This window comes from Saccoglossus kowalevskii, chromosome 21, assembly GCF_978046115.1.
Source record: "Saccoglossus kowalevskii chromosome 21, keSacKowa6.1, whole genome shotgun sequence".
Classification (NCBI taxonomy): Eukaryota; Metazoa; Hemichordata; class Enteropneusta; family Harrimaniidae; genus Saccoglossus; species Saccoglossus kowalevskii.
In genome coordinates, this window is record NC_140661.1 from 2,338,257 (window position 1) to 2,353,995 (window position 15,739).

Sequence of the window (15,739 nt, forward strand, 5' to 3'; positions counted from 1 at the left end):
TTTGAAGGCACACAGTAAGCGGGGGGGGCAAATACCGGTTTCCACATAGTTCCAGTGACTCTTTTCAATGATAAGATTTTTGTAGAAAATTGAAAATAACTATCCATTAAAACGTATAAATCGTACTTTGTTGAATATAACCCCGCGATTATAACGTCCAACTATAAATTATCATTATTCATCTGTTTAACACTGTTACGTTTCGACACCCCTATTTTGAATGGTACACTCCATGCGACGTCATAGATCACGTGAACCTGAGTAAATGCTTCCGTGTTGACATGACATCGGCTAAGATCGTCTTTTAAAAGTCTGTATATTGTTTGAATTTCAACACAGTTTACCGAGTCTTTGGAGACCAAACAAGTTCAAAATGTCTAACAACGAAAAGCAAGGTAAGATGAATGAAATGCACATAAATGAAGAACGACATTTATTAACGCTGTCCAGATTGCTTATTTTGGCTAGCTAAGTTGTGTGTTTTTTTTCTCAAAGGAAATTGTGCATACACTATGTTGACAATTCCTTTATTGTAGTAACATTAAGACCGAATTTATTTGATAGATTATTGTTATATATAAAAGTACATGCGCCGTTGTCGATCTAGCTAAACCTATGGTGATTTTCAAATCGCATGATCCGTCGTTTGGCGAACTCGGGTCCCTTAGTTGTTTATACAAAGACGCCATTGTACTTTGAGCGTGATTTTTCGCGTGACCTTTGATTGAAATACTAGTCTGTTGGAATATTTCCATTATTTTTAGCCACCAGCATCGCGACCATATATGCCCTACTGCCCAGTGGATGGGCGAAACATAGTAATAAAACATACTATTTTGAAAATTCGCATAGCGACTTGCGCAATAGCGTACATCCGCGCTTAAAACCCTACCCTACAGACACTTTGTCTGCCGGTTTGTTTTTAGGTCAATTTTTCTGTCGGGTACCCAACAAATTACTAGGGAATGATTATTTGCATCACAGCGATGTTTATTATAACAGAAATAGACCCAAGGTGTGAGCACTACAGGTGCATATAACGGTAATATATATATATAAATGTATCCACTATTGGCACCGTAACAGTGACAATAACGGCAATGGATTCACTATTAACACCACAGTAATGCTGTTTGCATGTACTGACAACACACATGAATGAAATGAGTAAATGAAAGCCATCTCGAACGAATATTACTAAAAAAAGAAATAACTGGTCATCACTGTTCAGCTGTAGAATAGAATAGAATATTGCTTCATTACAATGTTAACAAAAATTGACAATTATTTTTTGGTTTCTACACATGTAGAAGGGAATAAAGCTAAAAACAAAACGTGTGACTGTATGTTAAGCAGTATAGTTTTGTTTCTGTAAAAACATGTCATTTCGTTCACACACATTGTAAGTAGCATGCTACCATGTCCACACATACACAATTTGGTTGCCCAGTAAGGCTGCAGATAACAACAAAATTTGTCTTTAGAAAAAATAACATTTCTTTCAGTTCTTAGCAATGAATATATAGGTAATAAAAAGTTTCAAACAAGTTATTAAAATCTACCAATTAGATCTGCAGTAAATAAAATTTGCAATAATATGAGGTTATTACGAGGATACCTCAAAGTATGCACAAGACAGTACAACAGGGGTATCGCATTTCCTTATTATGGTAGGATGAAGATGATACTCTGTAAAATACTGCAAAATTGCAAAATTACGGCACGCTGTAACTTATGGCATTATGGTGACAGATGTATAATAATAATGTTTATTCAAGAAATTTGAGACACAAACTTGGCTAACACCCTATTAACAAAATGAAAATAGTTTGACTGTAAAGCTTGATATAAGAGTGGTTTCATGACATTTTCTGTAGTAGGAACTCAGTTCCTGTGATTTAATACAGTTAAGTTTAATCATTTTTTGTATTATTGTTTGTGTTTAGGTCAATATCCTCCTCAACAGCAGCAGCAACAGCCACATCAACCATATCAAGTTTATCCAGCAGCTCCTGCATACCCCACAGGAACAGGACAGTATCCAATGTATGCAATGCCACAACAACAACAACCCGCAGGAGGCTTCCCACAGGAACCACCACCACCATATACACCACCACAACAACAACAATATGTAAGTCAAGATTCAATTGAACGTTTCAGTTTTCGTATATGCATTCAAAATGTAACCATATGGTTGTGATTTATATTTTGACAGGGACAAATGGGTGGCTACCCCCATCAGCAACCATATCAACAACAGCCATACCCTGCACCAAACTCAACTGTTGTGGTGCCAAATGCATTTGATGCAGGTGCACGATTCGGTGTGGGATCATCTGTCAATATCCCTGTAAGTATTCTTCATTATCCTTACTTAGGTCTCTTTCTAGACTAAGATTCTAATACTGTAGTAGTCTTGTCTTCTTTATTTTCTTTTGTTAACTACTTTTTTTAACTACTTTAAATATCTTCTTTTCACATTTTATTTTTCTTTGCATGTTTTTTGTTATAGCCACCACCTCCTGGTGTTGCACCCAATGCTGCTCAGATTGCGGCAATGCGAGGAGATAGAGTAGTTGCGGGCAAGAAGAAAGGTTTATCTAGTGGCGGGTCATCCTGGTTCTAACCTAGAAAAGCACTCCCTTGTGCATGTATTCTTTTGCTCACTAACATTAATAAGCTATTATTACTTAATAATTCTTTTGTTTCTTAACAACTATTCTTGTAAAGAATAATTTTTAACTACTGTGTACATATTCCAGTGTAGATCAATGCAAAGCTACTTATAAGATTGTACCTGATTTGCTGCCCAACCTAAATACCTAAAAGACAGACCAATCAGAAAGCAGCTTGTTTATTGACAGGTTGTTTCGACATATCAAATTCTGCCTTGTATATATGCTTTGACTTCACTGGAATACAGCTGTTATTAGATCCAGTAGAGCAAAGTCTTACAACGAATAGGATTCTGCTAGCTGCGTCAACTTCCTGGCGTTTCTCACACATATTTTGTTTTTCTCAGTATTGTTGACCCTGTAAATTTAGGTGGAGCATTTACATTTTTGTATAAGTTTATTGTTAATTTTTGACCAAATTGACACAATTTGTTTACAGATTAGATCAAAAATATATATTATTTCGTGATAGTGCTAAAATTTAGTCAAGTGTTCAAAGTAATAAACTGCACAATTCTTATTTATTTATCGTGAACACATTCAAATAGATAGACAAGTTGGCATTATTGTAAGTTATAGTGCTTTTGACAACTGATATAGAGATCTATTATAGATTTTAAAATGAAGAGTGCCCTCTGTGTTCAGTTATTAGGTAAGGTAAAAATGTGTAATGTACGAGAATGTTATTATTGCAGCCACCACCACCAGGAGTAGCACCAAATGCCGCACAAATGGCGCAATCACAAGGACAAAATGTGCAGCTGGGACAACGCCAAGGAAACTGGATGAGTGGAGGTTCAGATGGTGGTTCTGTATGGTGGTAGTCGAACATGGTTATGAAAATCATCTCCTCTCTGGCATTTACATTGTATCCTATCTTGAACCTGAAAAATATATAACTTTAGACTTCTTTATCAGGCATTGGTCGTCATGCTACACACATTGGAGGTAAACAATTCATGTTGTCCAAAAAGTGTGTATGTCACATAAAGAATCAATATTGAAATGTGCCATAATCATCAGTCTTAAAATTGAAATAGACAGTTTCATGGTTAAATGTGATTAATCTGTTTTAGCACTTCGTTCTGTTTGTATACATATCAAATTTTGTCTGTTAGAAGCAAGTACAGTATGTTTTTGTAAACAACCAGTTGAATAAATAACATACATGGTTCAATTTGTTTTTGGTGTACCGGTACTTAAATTGCACCAAAACTTACTGTTTGCACAGTCTGTGCTTCTAATAGAGCAAAATTTTGGTACTGTATAAATTCACTGGGTTATAATTTTGCTATTTTTGCTGATAAGTAAAATCCACAGATTTAAATCAGTGGAAACATGTAGAATCATTGTTTCCCTGCCCTCTGTAAATATGCTCAATACATCAAAATAGTGAAATTAAATGTCAGTGATATGTAAACAAGCTCATGACTTTTTGTCTGCATATTCAGTGTGTATCAAAAAGAAAATTATGAGAAGATTATGATGTGATGCCTGACAATCCATGAACCCCCCAAATGGTCGTAGTATTAATTGTAACTAGTGTTGCATATCCCTATGGACATCTATGCTGTAAACCATTTATTTTTCACTGCTAGGATGTCACAAGGACAATGTTTTGTGAAAGTTATTGTAACTCTGTGTCTTCAGTACCCTGGTGAAAATCATAGAAAATTGTCCCTAACAAAATTAAAACGACAATCTATTTATTTATTCAATTGGTTGGTGACGGACCTTCAAAAAACATTGTTGGGAAAAAAACTCTTCCAAGATGCATATAGTGTGTCAGTTATATTATTACCAGAGATGCATGTACCATAGTTTGTTCAAGTATTATGCGACGGTCAGAGCTTGGCATGCAAGTGTTTGGATTCTGAGATATTAATATATTTCTATAGCTGTTTCTCCAATAATTATACAATACATGCAAGTAATGTTGTATTATTTTCTCATTCCATCCTATCATAACATTAGTCTGTACAGGAGCCCACCAACTAGAATATAAAACATGTCTAATTGATTCAGGGTTTTAATTGTACATATGTGTGAATTGTATTGTGAATTATACTAGGGGGTACTGATGTCATTGTGAATTATACTAGGGGGTACTGATGTCATTGTGAATTATACTAGGGGGTACTGATGTCATTGTGAGTATACTAGGGAGTGTGAATTGTATTTTGAGTTATTCTAGGGAGTACTGATGTCATTGTGCTGTATACTAGGGAGACTGGTGTAATTATGATTTGTCGTTATGTGGCGTTATTGGGGGGGGTTCAGTAGCATTTTAAAAAGCTTTCAATTCTGGGATTCTTTTTGTGCTTAATATACACTACTTTAAAATACTTTATTTTTGCTGAAGGGATGATTCATTAAAAATAAAATCCAGCATATATACCTTTTTTTCCTATATTTTGCATTCAACTCATCAAAAGTCAGTGAAAAACACCCAAAAGGTCTTGTTCAGCTAAATAAAGTATTTGATATGAATTGTGCATCTGCAATATTGCATGCACACAATGCATGTAAAAATATACCTAACTGCACTTGTTTGGCGATTTTTATTATTTTTCTATTGAGAAAATTTTCTTTTATATTTGTATATAACAGAAATAAACTTCAAATGTAAAACATGTCAAAGGAATTTTGAGTTGTGTTTTAGATTTGTGAAAGCAATCTTTTGATTCAAGCAGTACTTGGAATGACTACTGCACGTTGAAAAACAATTGTGATGTGTGAACAGCCTTTTCACTCATTTTTGATACTTTGTTGTGGGAGGCATGACAAATATGTAATGATATTTACAAGATTTCATTGAATATGTAAGCTCTCCAGTTTGTCTCAGAGTAATATCATTTTTGTTTTTATTTTAAGTCTGTATAAACCTGTATACTGAATAATGGTACTATGAATCTGTTGATTCTTTCATTATTGATGTTATTACAGACTGGGATTCAACATTGTATATAACCTGTGAACTTTACAGGAAATTACATCATAGATCATTTGCCATGATTTTCACCAGTGAACGAAATCAACAATTGGAAGATAAACCCTCATTCGATCTCTTAACATACTTCATGGAATTTCACTGTGTTCATCTCAGGCTAGCCATCCATGTTCACACACAAGGCCCCCCCCCCTCCCAATTTTTTGTTTCTAATCTTTAAAATTATCCAATTTTTTAGTAACAGACAGCTCTACTTTCATTGATGTAATATTTGTAATGTCATGTTTACATTATCCTGTGTTGAACTTAGTACTAAATTATTAAACCATGAAATAAAAAGGAGGGCAATTCTTGCGGTTTGTATTTATACTTGTATTCTTAATAATGTCCAAGTATCTTGTAAAAAAAAAAATTTTATTCAGTGAAAATAAATCTATCTGAACATGTAGTTTTTACTTTTCATCCACACCTCAAATGGAACCTGAATGTGTTCTGCATGATTTGGGCAAACTTTCTTGTATTTTTGTGGCAATGTTTCACATATTAGTGTGGGGTTACTAAATGTTTTATTTTACACAATTCATTATGCCCAGGTGTATCGCCGAGCCTCTCCACCAATCAAAGCTGTCTTCTTGTACAATGCTGTACCCCGCTACATTGTTATTGTGAAACACGAGTGTACACAAGCATATACAAAACAAAATGCTGTAGAAATGTACCTTTTATGCTGGCTATGTATTTACCATTACTGTAAACTCTCTAATTTAGGCACAGGGGAAAAATGAAAGACGTCACAAACTGTTGAAAAAAAATATTGGTATTTCTACTTAAAGAAACACTGATTTTTTATCTAATATGCATTTGTTTTAATTTTGTTAGAAACGAAAAGTATACATGCACATGTAGTCTAAAAGAACTTTCAAATAAAACAAACACTGATGCAAAATTGCTTAGATCATGGTAGCGCATTCTGGTCATGTCACTTTATGACCTTCCAAAATTCTTGGATTTTCTGCAACTTAATTGTTTTGTTTTTAGTTCCACTGTCATAGACAGAGTGGAGCTGTTCAATATAAAGATACCTGAGGAACGTGACAATGTCATTAATAATCTTTTTTTTCGATTTGTTTATTTTTATGGTGGTAACACTAATTCTCTATTTTTGATACAAAATGATATTTTCAACAACTTCTTGGAAACTACAAGCCCTACTGCATTGATATTTGAAGTGTACATAATTTTTGTGAACATGTATGAAGTTAGGTTGTTGGTTAACCACGTTTTGTCTTTTATATGGATGTGCATTCCTTGACTTGGCTACCAGAATGTTTTTGTAGGACAGCAATGCTATTTTGACCATCAGGTCGCTTGTTTCTTTGTAATTTTTTTTTTTTGGCTTTGTCTTGTTTTTTTGTACATTGCTGAAGATCCGCTCTGCTAGGTTTGCCCTTAAAATGACTTTTGTAGGTTTGTGTGTGTGTGTGTGTGTGTGGTCTGTGTATGTGATTTCCAGTGTTTTTATGTATATTTTTTTGGATAGCTTCACGCCAAATGTATCTCCTACAAATTTAAAATAAAACACCTCAGACATAGCTCATTTAAATCAGCTTGAGTGTGGGCACAAAGTTACTATTAGAATTTTTGATATCTTTTTTCATTACTGAGAAATTTGACCCAAAAGTTATGGTAACTGTTCACCAGGAATGGCTTTTTTGGCTGAGCCGATTTTGTTCAAACTTGGCAGGCAAGTCACACCTTCACTCTAGTAAGGTTTTAAAATCAAAAAACAAATTCTGGCCAACCATTTCTATGGCAACAGCCAAACAACTAATTGTTTAATACATTTGCACCAAATGTATCTCACCCTACATTTCTACGATTAAAAAGCACGGGCGTAGCTCATTCTACTCAGCTTGAGTGTGGGCATAAATTTACAGTTTTTTTATGTCATTACAGAGAAAATTGACCTGAAATTTGAGGTAACTTAACACCAGCAACGGCTTTTAACTGCTCTGTGATTTGTTTTGACTTGGCTGATTTTGTCCATACTTGACAGTATTGTCACTAATGGGAAAAAAAATCATCTTTGATCCAATTGCGCAATAAATTGTCATGGACATGTATCCTAACATGTATAATCTATGTACCAAGTTTGAATGAAAACTGACAAAGAATGTCCAAAATACAACATTTTCAAACAACAAGATGGCTGCCAGTCGGCCATTTTAAATCGGATCGCTAAACCACTGCATGTGCATATGTCCCACGTAAAGTACTAGGCACATGCAAAGAATGAATGGAATGGGTCCAAGGGATTCTAAGATACAACTCCGAACGGAGACCGAATTATAAGTCCCTGTTTTCGTACTTCGTCCGAACGGGGACTAAAAACTGATTTTGAACACTTTCACTCCAAATTTATTACCTCCTACAGTCTTGTAATAGCAGTGTTCAAATGATCATGCTTTTTATTTTGGCTACGTTGCGCACTGGTAAGAGATCACTGGCGCCAACATTGTTACACTCTATCAACGCAACTTTGAACGAACTGTAAATGCTGCCTTCAATCTAGAAAATATTGGAAATAATAAATTTAACAACAGAATACGTCCTAACAATAAAATAAAGTAACTTCTAAAGACTGAATAATTTTTTGCGAACTTTGTACACGTGATTCGGTTTTAGTTATAAACCGATGTTAGCTTCACGTTTATGTCCTACCATGACAACAGCCGAAAACATGTTGCTTGCTTTTTGAGCGGAACGGATCGCCAACCAGCCTACCAGCTTGTATACAATATCAACCATTCCAGTGGATGTTAAGTGAATAAATAGATTTACTTATATTCAAAGTGTTGAAATTGTTGATTCTTACTCAGTCATGATTATAATAAAGTACAAAAAATCAATTGATTGGATTGTTATGAAATTCTACTCAGTTTCTTTGTAAGCAAATGTTACTCGTTGCAGGAAAACACTTGCTGCGATACAATATATGCCATGTTTTTTCAATACACAAGTTGCCCTGAAACTGTGTTCCTTGACCTCATAGGTCAAGTTGATTATTAACCAATCAGAGTGCTGGATGGTGCAACATGTTCAAATTATCATAGCTCATTTAAATATGTTAATGAGGGTTCAGCGACATCACTGAATGGTGAATACTACACAAAAGAAATCTACTGATGTTGTAGTAAAATATTTTGGCATTGATTTTAGTCGGGAAAACAGCATGATTATTTTTTAATAAAGAAATTAGTAGTTTTCAAAAGATTAATTGAGCTTTGTCTAAAGATTTAACACTTTTTACTAGGATAATAGCACATTGTTGAAACAGAGTTTACCCATTGATGCTAGTCACAATAAATGTTGTACTCTTGAAAAGTCGTCAGTAACTACAAGAAACCTAAACTCAAATTTAGGCTTCAGGAAAGATTGAAATTTTCCACAAATTTACGGTTATCAAAAATGATTGCAACATACGCCTCCATATTTGGTAAGTGAATGAAGATTTTCAATCCATCCACCAATCACAGCTGAAACTAGCAGGTCTGAGATAGATTGACACGATTAATTTTAACAACTTTACTAAACAGTAAACGATGGACTTCCATGTCTACTGGTAGTTATGTTGATTCACTTGCATTTTTTGAGTCAGAATTCAAATACTGGCTTACATGATGGTCAGGCAGTGGTAGACAGTTTATGTTAATATAATTTAATTGTTGAAATAAATACAAGTAGCTATAAAAATATATGCGATGTAACTGTGCTCTAGAGTTGAGTTTGGAGAACCATTCAGGGAAGCTGGAAAACCTGTCCACTAAATACAAGATTTCTGTGAAAGATCAAGTCTGTCACCATGGTCACAACTTTACAGAGTAAACTGCGATCATCTGCATAATCCTGAGAAAGAATAAAAACAAATGGTATTAATACACCTTTTTACCTGGCACCCTCTAGTGATGAAGAGCTGCTATGATGACGGAACAAGAGTTATTAAATTTGAACGTTAAACAAAACAAAAAATTTATGTTTCCTGTAACTCAAAGTTCTGTTAATTGTTAATTGGACATCAAGTTACAATTTAGATATGGTTTTGCTAAAGTGGGTGTGGTCATTTTTGTAACTCGATGTTTTCGTAACTTGATGTTTGTAACTCGATATCCGTTACTCGAACAATTCAGCATCTCTCCAAAATCACAATATATGGTCAGAAATTAAGCATTTTTTGTATCCAAACTAAATTTCATATGTCCAGGCTCATGTGAAGACATACAAAACATGAAATGACTCATCATGGGCATGTATCTCAACATTTGAAACATTCGAATACTGACAAATTCCGTCCAAGACTTCACATTCCCAAAAAATTAAGATGGATGCCAGTTAGCCATCTTTGATCTGATTATGGAACAGACTGACATGGATATGTATTCCTATACGTATGACATATGAGCCAAATATGAATGAAAATGGTTCATAAGCCTTGGAGATATAGTAGTATGGTCAAAAAGCAGGATGGCCGCCAGTCAGTTCTATAATGTCCAATGTATGTACCAACTTTGAACAAAATCCATCTGTAAGCATCCAATTCTTCAATATTGCTGGAAATGAACCCTAATTTTGAAGCCAACAAACAAAATTTGAGTAAATTTTCAGTTTAAACTAAAAAAATTGGCTATTATTGTCACAATCTTCTGAAGGAGAGTGCAGACAAAAAACAGGACTATTTTATGAATTTGTGATAAAAGAGGGAATTGGTGGTGAAAAGGCTAATCCTGTGGGCGCCAGAATTTAAGGTATTTTAGACATGAAGTACAAATAAGGAATACTGTATTTACTATTTTAGAAACACATCTACAATACACATAAAGCAAATATTGTGTTTTTTACATGCAAAATATGTCTTACTGTAATCATTGAAATCTGTTGAATGATTCTTGAGAAACAGTACCTAAAATTGGCTAATTATTATGCAAATTAGGTAATTATTATGCATGGATTTCAACCAAAAACTAATCAGGTCTGCACATTATCCCAGAGCATATATGTACCAAGTTTCACTGAAAATCTGTTGATTGGTTCTTGAAATATCAGTGGAACAAACACACACAGAAGCACTAACCTCAAAGACTCTCGTGTGCTTCATATATGGGAGTCAAAAATTAGTTCTGTTTTATTGTGTGAATTGGTGACAAAAAGGTCAAAAAAATATTCCCAGTGAAATTTCACTGTTTGTAAATAGAATCTAATGTTTCAGATTATTTGTATGAGCATAAGATTGCGTGTACCTATGCCAATATACTGTAAAACATGTTGAAAAAGCGGCATGCAATTTTAGCGAATTGTGGTAAAATGATGTAATAGCGAAATGTTGATTTAGCAAATCTCTCTTGTCATTGTTGATTTCTTTGTTTGGTGGCCATTTTGAATTGATAATATGGTCATGAGCGACATCTTGAATTAGCGAATCAGTTCCCTCGCTAAATTATTATATTAAATGCATTTATATGTAAAAAAAACATATCACACGAAATATCTCCACTCTCAAAACAATCATAATAGGTTTTGTTTTTGTCAAAGTTTGACACATTGAGGAGTAAATTTCTGTCAGGCAGACACTGAGAAAGGTGCATGATACGAGTCTTTGGTATGAAACACAGAAGCTATGAATAAATCAGATAGTTACCTGTTGTGTTGTTATAAATACTGTATTGATACAAACACCATGAACTATGCCCTCGGTGGCCAACTTTTTGCACATACTGTGATAAAGCTGGTATTGCTGCAATACATCATCTCCGTTACCATGTTGAGCCATGACAACAAGTGATCCACCATTTTTACACTGATTTTGTAGTTTCTTGTAAGTTTCTTTAACAAGACAATGACTATTTTGACTTGGTAATGTGAACTGAAAACAACCAGAAAATATTGCTATTGATATACTGTGAAGCAGGTATGTTAATTCCAATACTACATTTATAAAACATAATACATGGAATTTCAAAATGCCATGAATGTATTTTTTTTTATAGAAATTTATATAACCTTAACCCGGAAGGAACTCATAAGTTTTCATTGGCCAGAGAAGTCCTTTTTTAATGCTCATTAACCAATTTACATGGATTATTGATACCATCAATTGTACTCAAAACTCTTCAAACTTTTACAGGTTACAGGACATACAGTGAAAGACATAAAGCTGGGGGTATTATAAATATTTATAAATCAAAATGACTGGTAAAATTCAAATTGACCAACCTAGAAATTATATGGTCACATCATCGCAAGTTCTAATTATACATTAATGACTTAGTACAACACATAAGTGAATGGTCGCTGTTGTTTTATCATTTGAAGGCTTTGACAAGCATTACAGATACAGACAATGTGAAGCTTTCGAGCCGTTCATTATTAAATATTTTGATGGCTGATGATCGGTATTTTGAAAGATTCATTTTATAATATGACAGAACCCCACACCCTCCCCGTGGCTTTCGTTGCGTATGGAAGTTATTTTCACGAGTGATGCGGTGTATCCTGCGGCCGTACTTTCACGAGCGAAGCGAGTGAAAGTACAGCAGAATACACCGCATCTCGAGTGAAAATAACTTCCATACGCAACGAAAGCCACGGGGAGGGTGTGGGGTTCTGTTATTATTACATATGTTCCATACTTGATTATTTCGTATTAAAGAAAGAACGTGCAAACCGGGATGGAATTTAGGTCGGGGAACCCCATTGCCCATTATTAATATGTTCCAATATAAGTGTTACGCCCTAGCAGCGCGTGTCAGTGTAGAACGCGCCCGGAGAACGCGTGTCACTGTTTGTTTGAAATTAAAATAATCAGACGTCTAATCTGAGTCCCTGTCCGAATAAATAACTCGTTGACGTTTAGTTGGGACCACGCAGAACCAGAACTTGAACTGGACGACTATGATACACAGTTTATGTTGAAGTTAAAAGTTCCGCCACAGAATTGTGCATTGGCAAACATGCCGTGCAACTGCGGTACTCCACAGACGGGATGACTTTCGTCGACAGCGGTTGTCGCTTAGCTGCACCACAGTCCTTCGTTGAGGGACTGTGGCTGCACGCTACACCTTCGTGTGCGATGTTGCTTGCTGGTCGTGGATTGACTGAGTCTTGATTACCGGTTAAAATGTTGCTCTTTTGGCGTTGGTAATTTTTATTTGGAACTGAGTAACGCCGCAACGTCGCCAGCAGAAACCTGGTATCTTGATGCTGATGGTTGCAGCTGCATAGTAATCGCTGATTTTACTGCTGGTGGATCTTCTGAGAGCCCTTCAAGGTTTATAAAACTCAGTTTCCAGGTGATCAACATACATTAAGTTCTCCCAATCGTAGTATTCCATGTGATATACACCTGACATGCCAAAAATGTTGTTGAACGATTTGAACTGGATAAAAATAGCAGACGAAAATGTGTTTACAAAATAAAAATAGTTCGGTAGCCAATGAAAATACCATGTTCATTTGCATATCGACCGTGAAAATACCGAAAACATTATTGCATGGGTGATATGCAAATTAGTTTGGGCCAAAATAAGTGACTGCCTAAAAGTACCATTACTGTTGTTCAAATTTCATGTCACTCGGCAAGTATATTCATGTACCCCAAGGGGAAAATATCGTACTTCTAAATATTGTTTATTCCGAAAAACTGTACTCCTGAAGGGACTACTTTGTTTGCTCTCTGACCTCATTTGCATATGGGTTGTGGAAATACCGATTTTGATTTCAGGGACGAATCAAAATAAACTGCAGTACATATGTAATAATATGAGGTTATTACGAGGTACTGCAAAGTATGCACAAAGACAGTACAACAGGAGTATCGACTGACACGCAGCGGAGGTCAATGCGACCACATACTGTCCTCATAATAACGTTACTTTTATACATTTACACTTTTCCTCCCAGGAATACATCATGGGAATGCCGAAACCCAAGTAGTTTAGAACATATTTAGCGAACTTTGTGTGGGATCGGGTCAAACCCTGGGGGCAGCCATGTTTGTTTATTTTTATTAGAGGATGCGTACGTGTGTAATCGTTCCATATTTGGAATTCGTGTTTCCTAATATGGTAGGATGAAAATACCCAGTGCAATACCACAAAATTACGGCACACTGTAACTTATGTGTGTCAGATGTACATTAATATAATTTACAATATTACAAGTAGATCGACATGGCTTTAATTTTGTTTTAAATTCGCTAGATTTATCAATTTTTTTTATTAGTATTTTAAAATATTTAGACAAAAATCCCCCAAAAAGGTTGACTCATATTTTTTGAAAGTGAAGCACATGACGAATACAATACCAATAGATCCATTTCATAAGTTTTGCACCCTCAGTTTCATCACCATGGATTATCGATAACAGCATTTTTTTGCTGTTATGATCATTCATTCAAGACATTACAGCCGTTTAGAAAATTATTCAGACAGTCAGTTAGCAATATATCTTGGAACTTTGCAAAACACTTGGGTCTAATCTAGACTTGATGGCGACGTTGGCACGCCCACAATTGGGATCATTCCATTATCTTGCTAGATGAGAGTAAAACGCTGTTTTCAAAACAACACACGTTGGTTACCATACATTAACAGGTTTTATGTTGTATATGCATTCAAATTGTTATTTTAAATTGTTATAACCATCTGAGTTCACTTGACATAGCGCAATTCACAAAACAACTCCTGAGTGTTGAGTAGTTACTAATGAACTCGCCATTGGCGTGAAGGCTCAAAGTAAAGTTTCTTAGCATTGGACGTGCTGCAGTTTCGCACCAGTTTTGGGTCAAACTAAAAGTTGTTTTTACATTACTGGTGCATTATGTTTCAAATTCCGATTTTATACCGAGGTGGGAGAGTACGTCAAGGATACACAAACGGAAAACTTGTTTATAACGGTTTGATGAACTTTGTCAAATCAAAAGTGCTTTCTTCAAGCGAATCACTTTTTCAACTGCAGTTTGAAAATGACGGGGTATAACGACCGTTATTATGTCTAGTCCATTTTTGTAACAGGTACAACTGACTAAAATGAGCGAGAGATTGACATTCTCGTCAAATTTAAGCAACACCCAATGGTTGCTGTAAACGCATGCTAGATAATACTTGCAATTCATCCCTATTCATCGACAACCCCTATGAAATAATAATCCCAAACCATGCACCCATCAATAAAGTTGCACCGACAAGTCTAGATTGGGCAAAGACCAAAGTGTTTTGCAAAGTTGCAAGTCATTTTGCTAACTGACTGGCCGAATAATTCTCAGAACGGCTGTAAAACAAAAGTAAGATAATTTTACAAATAAACAATAACCACAAATTTGATTTACTATATTAAGCATTTTGTTATTCATACCTAGAGCATGTCTCTGATGTGCCCAAAGAGCCTAAAATCAAAACTACAATAATCACACTTTATAATTACATTTTATAATTAAATATTAATTAGTTGACATGCTCTGGTTTGTGGTGATGATACTTACTAGGTCAAGTACAATGGCATTGACTGCACTGGAGACATCTGATAGATTGCTGCAAACACTCACTATCTGAAAAAAACAAAGAAATCCATAAATAATACCGGACCTCTCAATAAGTGGAACTTTTTATTTCTCTCTAGCAATTCAACCATGCTATCAATCCGATTTGATGTTTCTTCTTATTGACAAGAAACAAAACCAGATTCACAAGATCCATTTACTCAGGTTTGTGCATTTTAAGTCTTTTTGTTTGAAATTAACTCCTCTGACATCTTTCATTCTACAATCATGTTACCGCTGACAAAAACTAACAATTCCAAAATAACTTACAGTATACCTCCAAAAAACTTTAAACTTGTATCTCAGTCGTACTTGAAATTTAATTTACAAAGAGAAAGAGAATTAAAGCTGCAAGCAGCATCACAGGGGCCCAAGTATACATGCCATAAATAATGTCAAATGATACACATGATACACAATTAGTTTGAATGATTAGTACCATGAGGTCGAAATGCAGTTGGTTCCATATATTTATTTGAGATATAAAGGTTATTAATATATGGTCATCTGTTATTTTAATCA

The 15,739-nt window shown here is 35.0% G+C and overlaps 2 protein-coding genes across 2 annotated transcripts in view; one reads left to right on the forward strand and one right to left on the reverse strand.

The window, feature by feature from the left end:
- Positions 1-256: 256 nt before the first annotated feature.
- LOC100373571 (uncharacterized) lies at positions 257-4,101 on the forward strand. The gene is made up of 4 exons (XM_002736021.4): positions 257-395; positions 1,947-2,134; positions 2,219-2,353; positions 3,374-4,101. Exons 1-4 carry the CDS (start codon positions 374-376, stop codon positions 3,500-3,502), a joined length of 474 nt encoding a protein of 157 aa, XP_002736067.1. The 5' UTR covers positions 257-373; the 3' UTR covers positions 3,503-4,101.
- Positions 4,102-9,330: 5,229 nt separating this feature from the next.
- The window catches only part of LOC100374023 (D-ribitol-5-phosphate cytidylyltransferase-like), a 57,276-nt gene continuing 50,867 nt past the window's right edge, over positions 9,331-15,739 (reverse strand). Inside the window, exons 7-9 of the mRNA XM_085495207.1 lie at positions 15,161-15,226; positions 11,321-11,545; positions 9,331-9,534 (exon numbers count right to left, since the gene is read on the reverse strand). Of these exons, the coding sequence (XP_085351333.1) occupies positions 9,427-9,534; positions 11,321-11,545; positions 15,161-15,226 (399 nt within the window). The 3' untranslated portion in view covers positions 9,331-9,426. The remainder of the gene's footprint in view (positions 9,535-11,320; positions 11,546-15,160; positions 15,227-15,739) is intronic.

Coding starts and splice junctions, on each gene's coding strand:
- LOC100373571 (XM_002736021.4), top strand. CDS start 374: ATGTCTAACAACGAAAAGCAAG. Junction 396..1,946: donor GTCTAACAACGAAAAGCAAG/GTAAGATGAATG, acceptor GTTTGTGTTTAG/GTCAATATCCTCCTCAACAG. Junction 2,354..3,373: donor GATCATCTGTCAATATCCCT/GTAAGTATTCTT, acceptor TTATTATTGCAG/CCACCACCACCAGGAGTAGC.